The sequence below is a fragment of the Alosa pseudoharengus genome, unplaced genomic scaffold (assembly GCF_046254945.1).
Source record: "Alosa pseudoharengus isolate Yale_2024_CS ecotype anadromous, Long Island Sound unplaced genomic scaffold, YU_APseudo_1.1 YU_APseudo_1.1_scf_2, whole genome shotgun sequence".
NCBI classification, from domain to species: Eukaryota; Metazoa; Chordata; class Actinopteri; order Clupeiformes; family Clupeidae; genus Alosa; species Alosa pseudoharengus.
The window spans coordinates 30,470,746-30,480,259 of NW_027468663.1; the positions used below are offsets into that span (position 1 = coordinate 30,470,746).

General features: G+C 43.9%; 1 protein-coding gene across 1 annotated transcript; it reads right to left on the minus strand.

Moving 5' to 3' along the window:
* Positions 1–8,950, minus strand: exoc3 (exocyst complex component 3). Its single transcript, XM_076294465.1, has 14 exons — positions 8,832–8,950; positions 8,035–8,192; positions 7,672–7,891; positions 6,690–7,075; positions 6,250–6,545; positions 4,723–4,837; positions 4,093–4,218; positions 3,717–3,817; positions 2,974–3,084; positions 2,619–2,760; positions 1,779–1,901; positions 1,476–1,637; positions 994–1,115; positions 1–769 (listed from the first exon to the last, which is right to left on the minus strand). The coding sequence occupies exons 2-14, from the start codon at positions 8,176–8,178 to the stop codon at positions 574–576; spliced, it is 2,244 nt and encodes a 747-aa protein (XP_076150580.1). The 5' UTR covers positions 8,179–8,192; positions 8,832–8,950; the 3' UTR covers positions 1–573.
* Positions 8,951–9,514: the final 564 nt, after the last annotated feature.

Consider the following 9,514-nt stretch of genomic DNA (forward strand, 5'->3'; position numbering starts at 1 on the left):
TCAGGGCAAAAGAGATCACTTTTAATAGACACTTATGGACAAAAGCAATGAGTGAGAATCTCACACTCACACACACACACACACACACACACACACACACACACACACACACACACACACACACACACACACACACACACACACACACACACACACACACACACACACACACACACACACACACACACACACACACACACACACACACACACACACACACACACACACAAACAAACAATTTCGATCGCTTCGGTTTATCTTACACATGTGAGAGATCAGAAGAGTGAGCAATTGGTTGCCAAGATTAAAAAAAAGCAAGGAAACTAAGAGCAAAAGAAACATTTTAGGGGTGCGCATTTAGTGTTCTCAGTCCAGAAGTCAAGTAATCATTCATGATCGTTTTGACAAATAGTTCAAGGCAGCCTCCAGCGCATGGGGCTTTACCCTCCAATAACAGACTGCATCTGTGGCAACAACTCTCCTTTTTCCCCTCAAAGTGCATATGAAAGGAACGGTGGTGTTCCTTCTTCCTGAAGCACCCCAGACTGGATCGCTTGGCCTGGCTCCACTGAGCTACTTCAGCAGTTTAGGCACAGTCATGGAGGTCATGGATGTCATGGACATGGATGGCACGGTGATGTCCTTGAAGATGGGCTGGGTGACCATGCTGCTCGAGGGCCTGGTCTGGTTGAAGGTCTCGATCACCTTCTGCTTGGTGTCCCGACTGGCGTCCCCGCGCACCGCCAGCAAGGCCACTATGTGATCCTCCCTGAAGAGGGGCAGTCACAGGGTGGACACACGGGGTCAGGACAACAATAGACTGAGAGACTATATAACTACAGAAGAAAGAGTACATCTAAAGAGGCTGCAATAGAACATGCAAATATAAACAGTGTCCAAACAGAGTGATATTAATAATGTGTGTGTGTGTTGTGTGTGACTTGTGTTTGTGTGTGTGTGTGTGTGTGTGTGTGTGTGGTAAGCATGACTGACCTGATATCAGGGTATTTGGAGACCAGCGTGGACACTTCCAGAGAGAGCATGGTGGTGTCGCTCAGCTTGAACACCTCCGCTATGGCAGAGATGGCCTCACACAGACGGTCTGCCTCCTCAGTCTGCACCACACAGAAAAAAAGAAAACACACATCTCTACTAACTACAGAAACATAACTGGTTCAAATTATGCATTGGTATAATTCACAATAAGAAATACAAATATGACTCGCAATCCCACTTATCCAGTAATTCACAATTCCCTTAGGAGAATAGTTACATGTGACCATTCTAATTCTGAAGAAACAAACAGACACTAGCCATAGTTGGATGGGAACATTTGGAGGATCCCTAAAACATGAAATACATGAAATAAATAATAAAAAAGTGCATTAACATTTGAAGAGAAGTTCAATGAATATCTGCTACAGGGGTTGTACAGTAAGCGGGTCACTACAGCAGTATGTGTCTGTGGTACATACGCCGGAGAGTTTCCTGAAGAGCATTTTGAACTGGTCAGCCTCCTTGATCATGCGGTCAGCGCCCTCCTTGCGCTCCTCAGGATTGCGGAAGTTGATGCGCTTCTGCATGACGGCTTTCATGTACTCCACCACCACACGCCGGTGCGCCTCGCTGGTCATCTCCTGAAACGTCAGCGTGGACACACACACACACACACACACACACACACACACACACACACACACGCACACAGGTCAGCATGGGAATCAATAATTTGCCGCTCTTAAAGATAACCGTGATTGCCCAGAAAAATAGTTAAGCACCTGATTATAAGGCTTCTTGATCTTGGCAAAGTCACAGAAGTAGTCCTCCACCGTGACACAGATGGTGTCTACTGCATGGGAACCAGTCAACCATTTCCTGGTAAGCAGCTCATACAGATGATGCTGTTAAAAACAGTACAACGTTATGGCTGTTTGTTAAAGCCTATGACAATCATCTTATGGAACTAAAAACAGTTTGGTAATTAACTTGGACCCACTACTTTTTCTTTTTGTTCTCTGACGTAGTGGCTAAAATATATGCTTTAAGAATGCCTCATATACCACAACACACATAAATCTCCCTTCATTGTTGAGAGGGTTGGTTAAAGCGAAAATGTTTTTAGACAGCCAAAAGCTACTGTATCTCCAAGCCAGACTAGTTAGCATGCTAGCAAGTTTTTAATCAGTGCGGACTGTGATGCCCCTGATGTTTGCTAAAGTTTTGCAACTTTAAGCTTGTTAGTTTAAGAAAAACTCTACGGCTGCAACGGACGATTGTTTTTATGATGAATCAATCTGTTGATTATTTTTTTCAATGAATCAATTAGTTCTTTGGAAAATGGTGAATAGTTAAAAAAATGTTGACCAGTGTTGCCCAAAGCCCAAGACGACGTCCTCAAATGCTTTGTTTTTGTGAAACGTCTCAATTACCAAAATAGTTGGTGATTAATCTTGACTTCTGAATTGATCAAACTTCTCAACTGGTAAAAAAAAATAGTTGCTGACTAATAGTTGACAACTAATAAATTAATCGATTAATTAATGCAGCCCTACTCCTTGATGCTGCTCCAAACACTAATCCCCAGAGGTGATTAAAGCAGAACTAGCGATGGCTCCCACCTCTAAGTCTAGGAAGACCTCATCCAGCAGGAACTGGCAACCCTCTCTGGCCACCTCATTGAGGGTCCTCTCGATGGGCTCGTCATACTGGCTGGCCACGGGAGACTTGGAGTACTTATTCTTCAGACTGTTAATGGACTCCCTAAGGAGAGGCAGATCACATCCACTTTACAATGCCATTACTCCATTAGCAGAAGCTTCTGCTCTATCCAAACCTACTGACCAAACAACGAAGTGTACTGTATTACTGTATCTATTAGAAGTATGTGAAGTGATCTTCAAAATTACTAAATGGAACTGATGCAGAATAGAACAAAGGCCAAGCCAGTACATAGATTTCATTGCTGACACTCACTTGAACGTTTGGCAGTTGTTGATGATGGCAATCATGTACTGGACATAGTTCTGTGGAAGCTGGCGATCTTTCAAGTGCTCCTCTTTGTAGTTGATCGCCTCTTCTTTGTACCTATAAAAGTGAAAATAAAAGTATGTGAATTATTTACTATAAATTTATCTAGGACAGAGGACTTCACATTAGTATTATATACTAGTATTATATACTAGTATTATAATTTAGTATTTTCAATATTAGTATTTGTATGTAATGTCTCGTATGCAGTATGGATGTCCTTATCTCTGCCTGTATAAAACACTAGGAGGAGCTATCACATTGTACCAAAGATCCTTCACTTCAACCCTCTGATTGTACTGACTATTACAGCTGCTCTCCAGAGTAATGAAATGAAAACCATCAGTGACAAGTTTGATGGCATGTTTTTGAACACTGAGAAGGTGCCAACAGGCTGAGGCCTGGGGGCACGAGGATGAGGGAGCATTAAACGGGCTTATCTGTGGCAGGGACAGGCAAGTCCTCATAGCCTATTCATTTACAATAAAAACACTCCACACGCCACTCATCCAAACTCCAGTGAGAAAAAAAAAAAAGTGGATTTCACCTCAATGGAAGCCAATATGAGTTTGTACAACATTTATATCTGATAATTTTGAACAGTTATTATTATGCTAAAATGACCAAAATATTGCACATGTAAAGACTAATGTAAAAGAACAGGTAGTGAAATGGGTTGTATCTCTCACCTGTTTAGAAAAGAGCACATCTGTTTCAAACACTGATCCAAAACCTTCTCTTTGAACGTATCATCGACCTGGGCAGCAACCTGCAGATTCTGCTCAAACATCTGGATAGAGAGAGGGAGAGGGAGGACCAGAGGCAAAGACTGTTCAAGCTTCTAAGAATAACTCAATGCTAAATATATACAGTACATATGCAATATGTGTATATCTATATAGCTTGTAGCACTGTAGTTCGGTTGGCGTTCCTGAGTCGCCAGTTGCTTTGGATAAAAACATCTGCCTAATTCATAAATGTAAAATAAAAGCTATTAAGTTATCCTTTATATAAACACTATGAGAGAGTCCTTGTGCTTGACTGAAATCAGTGCGGCTGTCCCACCTGGAAGACGATGGCAGGGAGTGTGGTCTGATAGTAGCCGTCCTGGTCAGCCTCGGGCTCCGACTCCTTCAGCCAGTCCTTCTTATCGGTCTCCAGGGCCTTACGCAGCCAGCCAGTGATGTTGGACTGAGGAAGGTGGAGAGAAAGGGACACGTCGTCAGCTCATATGAATGAGTAGTGCACAGTATAGTATTAAAGTTTAGCCCTATACAATTGCAATAACCTTTTTAATTGGGCACATTTGTATTTGGGTTTGTCTCATCAAAATAGCAGGAGAGACCAATATGGCTATGTTCGGCAGCTGCTCGTCAAACCAAACTGCACGCCTATTTCCTGCACTTCACAAGCAAACTGCACGCCTATTTCCTGCACTTCACAAGCAAACTGCACGCCCATGTTAATTACAAATGAAGTTTCTTATTCCAATTTCCCTTTTTTCGTTTCTTACATCCTTATGACAGGAAGCATATGTGATGTTTACCAGCCTATTTAAAACATTAAAAGTCACTGTTGCAAGTAGTGCGTGTTACCAAGTGATTGATGCAGATCACACAGATATAGGAAGATCCACATCTGCCTAACAGTGAATGTTCCTAATTCTGAAGGGAGTAGTGGGTCCTATGTACTCACGGTAAAGGTCTGGATGTATTTGCTGAGGAGTTCATCAATCACGTCCTGGGTGAGCAGAGGTTCCAACTGAGTTACATCACACTCCTTCAGCTCAGGGTGGCCCATCATGTCCACACTGCGCGCACACACACACACGAGGAAATACATTTTTACATTCTTACGACTTGTGAACATGAACGACTCCCCCTCACAATACAATGTGAAACTGTATACTGTACTCCTGAATATGAAGTATGCTTTGCTGATTATACCCCCTGATTTTGTGTGTGCGTGTGTGTGTGTGTGTGTGTGTTGCAGTGTAGCACATTCGTGTTTATATCTGTTTCTCTTTTTGTGTGTGTTGATCTGTGTGCATCAACCTCTCTCCTCTCTCGATCCCTCTCCACAGTTCTGGCTGTGCACGCAATGTGCTGTGCTGTTTCTGCAGTATACTGTATGCACTGGCTGGAGTAGCAGCACACCAGTAGCAGCACACCAGCACTGCTAGCTAAACCCCTAAACACTCCCCTCCCTACTTCTCCCCTCCTATCGTGCCACAGGGCAGCTCCGCTTTAAATATTGAGTTAATTGCTCTTCACTGTGCTTGGAAAGTCTGTTGCAATGAAAGAGGAGACAATGGAAATGTCCCTCATGACAGATCAGAGTAGCACGGCCTTGCATGCAAGCATGGCCTTTTATTAGTGCTCAGGAGTAGCCACGAAGTTACTGGTGCAAGCATGGCCTTTTATTAGTGCTCAGGAGTAGCCATGAAGTTACTGGTGCAGGCATGGAGACCACTGGCAAAATATTCATTACACATTAGTTAATACATAAATACATTTGTACAGTTTCTTACAGTGCAGTTGTAACAGTGTAGTAATAATTGTATTTCCCTCAAAACAGGTGACCTTTACTTTCCTAGAAAATCCAAACCCCACCCTTTGCAACCTCCTCTCACAGCTGGTACAGGTGTAATGATTATTAAACTCATCAAAAGGATAAATAAGTCTTTTACAGTGCAAACTCTAGCAAAGTCTAGTAATAATTTGTTTGACGTTGAGACAGAATAAAATCCAAACATGACCTTCACTGTCCAATCGTCTATATGCCACGGAAGGCTCTCAACCAGCTCAAATTTTCAATGGAGCTTCAGCTGTGTTGTAGTGGCTATGTTGTTTTAATTTGTCGCCTCTTTTAGACAAATAATGTGCCATAAAGACGTCTCTTCTCCCTGTGAATATTGCATGATTTCTATATAAAAAAACGCCTTTAGTGTAGGCTACCTGTTTACACAGACCTGGTTGGGTGTTGCACCTAGTCAATGAGCACGTTAATATGGTGAAGGATTTATGCATTTATGTGTTCAGTTGAATAAAGAGTCGCCCTGTTGGGCATAAACAAGATTGTCAATGTCCGAGTGAACACAAAAGAGCATAAAAGATGCTGTTACAACCCAGCTGACGCTCCAGCGGAAATTTGGGAGAGCCCTCCGTGGCATACAGTCAATTACCCAAATCCCAGCCACCCTTTATACCCCTCTCATCTCACCTGCTATAGGTGTTGAGGACCCAGGTGAGGAGCGAGACGATCTCGTTAGCCTCGAGGTCGCCAGCAGCCAGCTCGCGCACGTTGGCGGCCACGGCGTCGTGGTAGTTGTGGAAGAAGCTGGTGAAGGTGTTGTAGTGCGGCGGGAAGCACTGCACCATCAGGTTGCTCACCACTATCAGGTCGTCCAGCACGTACTTGCGCGTGAGCTCCAGCTGACGCACCAGCCACATCTTGTCCGAGTCGCGCGTCTCAGACTGCGTGCCCTCGATGCGTCTACTCACCGTCTCCTTCAACTCCTATCGGAGACACAGTTTGCTTGTAATATCAGCCAAGCAAATGGCCATTGATGCTATAATGCACTGACAAGACATAAGTGCAGGGTGGATGGCTGGAGAGTTATACTACCGTGAAATGAAATCAAAAAAATAGTGGGCTCTGACCTCGAACATGCGCTCCTTCCACCTCTTGGGCCGGCCTGGCGGGATGAAGGTGGTCTGCTTCTGCCGGTCCAGCATGCGGTTGTCGATGATCTTCTCGCGCTCAATGATGCGCACCACCGATACCAGCATGGTGGGGTCACGGCGCACCGTCACCATGGCTCGCTGCAGCACCATCCACAGCTGCTTGGCCAGCTCGTCGGACAGCGACTGCACCTGGCCGAAGTAGCGGCGGATCAGCTCCATGTCGTGCGTGTTGCGGCTGTCCATGCGGTACTGCTCGTACATCAGGTCGTCACGCGAGCGCTCCAGGTCCATCAGCTTGCGGTGGGCCTGGAGCAATTCCCCCTGCTCGATCAGGTCCTGGGTGTCCTGCACAATCTCTGGAACTGCAGGGATGGGATCATATATGCATGAGCACCAATATAACAACAAGGTTATCTTCTTAATTGGGGTTTCATCAACAAGTCAATTAGTCGACTATCAAAGTCACCTGTAAGAGCGGCAGGGAGCAGTCAACTAGTTGTGAACAAAACAGCTAAAGGCCTAACAGGTTAGACATCCCTATGGAAGAACTTGACCTGTTCTACAGTGATATGTAAGTTGTGTACAGCTTACAGCTTAAAACAACAGGGCTGCCATGGATAACCAGCTAAAGATGAAACTGTACTGGTACATCAACTATTTATGAAAAACATAAACTAGTAAAAATCAGTAGTTGTTACCCTATGCCATCAAAGAGCTGTAGTGCTCCAATATTGTCTTGCCTTTCTGGATGAGGTATGCACAATCACAGGAAGTAATGTTTGTGTATGTTGGCAAAGAGGGGTACACATAAATTATTACATAGTATGACAGCATGGACATCCTTGCAGTAATTGCACAGGCTTGTGAGGTGAGAAGTGATTTTGACAACATAGCAAACAAGCTTATATAGAAGTCAATGTTACCGTGCTATAACTTCACAACTGGCAATCGTGCTTACCTGAGAAAATATTCTTCAGGTTCTCTACAGCAGAGGCCAGTTGGCTGTGCTGTACCACTGCATCCTTCACATCCTTTAGGTTCTCTATGGTGTTTATGCTCTGCCTCCAGTCCTTACTGACATCTGCTAGGGAGTTCTGGATGTCTTTCACGTCGCACAGAGCATTGTGAAGCTGCAGTAGTCCAGTACGGACGCCATCCAACTGGGACTGAATGGCAGCCTGGGGAATAGTTTTAAGTGTTTTATACATCCAGAAGAGAACCTATTGGCAAGCATATTAAGAGAGAGCACACCACGCTATCAAGTGCAGATATACAGGACAAGACACCGGTCTGTGTGCAGAGCAGGTTGAATTTTATTTACCTTCAGACGGGCCTCTACGGATGCTTTCTTGCGGGCTTCTCTACGTCGGTACTGCTCGACCTTGTCCAGCTGATCTGCCCGCTGCAGCATCCCTGCAACTCTCTGCACGGCCGTGGCCACGGCTTCTCGGTTAGTTTCTTCCATGGCTAGGACGCGCTCTGGTGTGGCAACAACAGTTGATTAACCCTGACGGAATTTCACAATCTACAGTTGGGACTGTCTGGATTGTCTGACGAATGTTTTCTCGATATAGGACCGAGTTTATGCGTTTTGCCAAGTTAACCATTCATCGATGTATTACGGTGCATTTCAACAATTGTCACGAATAACAGCCGACTCCAACCTCTCTTGGTAGCAAGCAGATGTGATCAGATTAGCTGCATATCAATGCGGGGACCCTGGAAGCTAAACATTAAATGCTGGTATCAACCAAAACATGATCGACAAGAGTTAGCCGCCCCTTTGCTTGGCCATCACTGCTGAACGTTTACAGTAAGCTAGACAGTTAGCATCGCCAGCTAAGTAGCATAACAAGCTAACGTTAACCTTACGATAACGTTACACCCCACAACACAGCTCTTTTTGAGAACTGAAAATTGAAGATGTAAAGCGTCTTTAGCAGATTGCTTAAAGGCAAATAGACAATTTCCCATGTCCGCCGTGTGGTAAAAATCCCCATCGACATTAGATAGCATAAGCTAACGTTTTGCTAGCGAGTGTAACTTATAACGTACAGTCCATAACAAGTGACAACCGATCACAAACTAGTACATGTAAAGTCGTCGCTGTATGCTCACCAACACAGGGTGTATCCTCCTATTTCAAAAACTCAGTGAAATTCATTGATTAAAATGATTTCATGGCTTATAAAGCTTCACTTCGACAATTCCTTCTTGTTCCTGGATCCTGCTGCACCGCCTTCACAGAGCAGCTGACAACACTGCTGACAACTCGACGTCAGAGATGCGCAGGGTTTGCGCACGAGCGCCACTGATTTCATAGCCTACTAGAGTGCAAGTGAATTCAGTTGAATTTAAAAAAAGACACATTTTTGTTAGAGCATCATCATTTATTAATGAACACATTTGAAATTATGTGTGGAATTACTATACTGAACAAAATGGCTGCTCAGCAGCATAACAGAATACAAAATAGATTCCTTTAATGGTTGAAACATTTCAGTGTTGAAAAAAGATGAAACAGTGTAGTCTCTTGATTTTGTTAAATACACACGATGCCACTACACATGAAAACATCAATAATAAATACACAGAATCACAAAAATATACATAGAAAATACAAATCCTACATTTAAGCCTAAGTGAAAGTAAACATGGGGATAAAAAAACTGCACTAGCATTTAACACAAAACTGACAGAATGACACTAAAATTTTAGCAGGCTTTGATGCACAAGTGCAGCCTGGTCAAAGTCTAAATCAACTCAATTACAACTGAACATTTTGGTGAAGACATGTTGCC

Excerpts from the sequence above, each read along its gene's own strand:
- exoc3 (XM_076294465.1), bottom strand. The coding sequence starts at position 8,178 with ATGGAAGAAACTAACCGAGAAGCCGTGGCCACGGCCGTGCAGAGAGTT. Across the intron at positions 7,076-7,671 it reads CCTGAAGAATATTTTCTCAG|TTCCAGAGATTGTGCAGGAC; the intron begins GTAAGCACGATT and ends CCATCCCTGCAG. Across the intron at positions 1,638-1,778 it reads TCAAGAAGCCTTATAATCAG|GAGATGACCAGCGAGGCGCA; the intron begins GTGCTTAACTAT and ends CTGACGTTTCAG.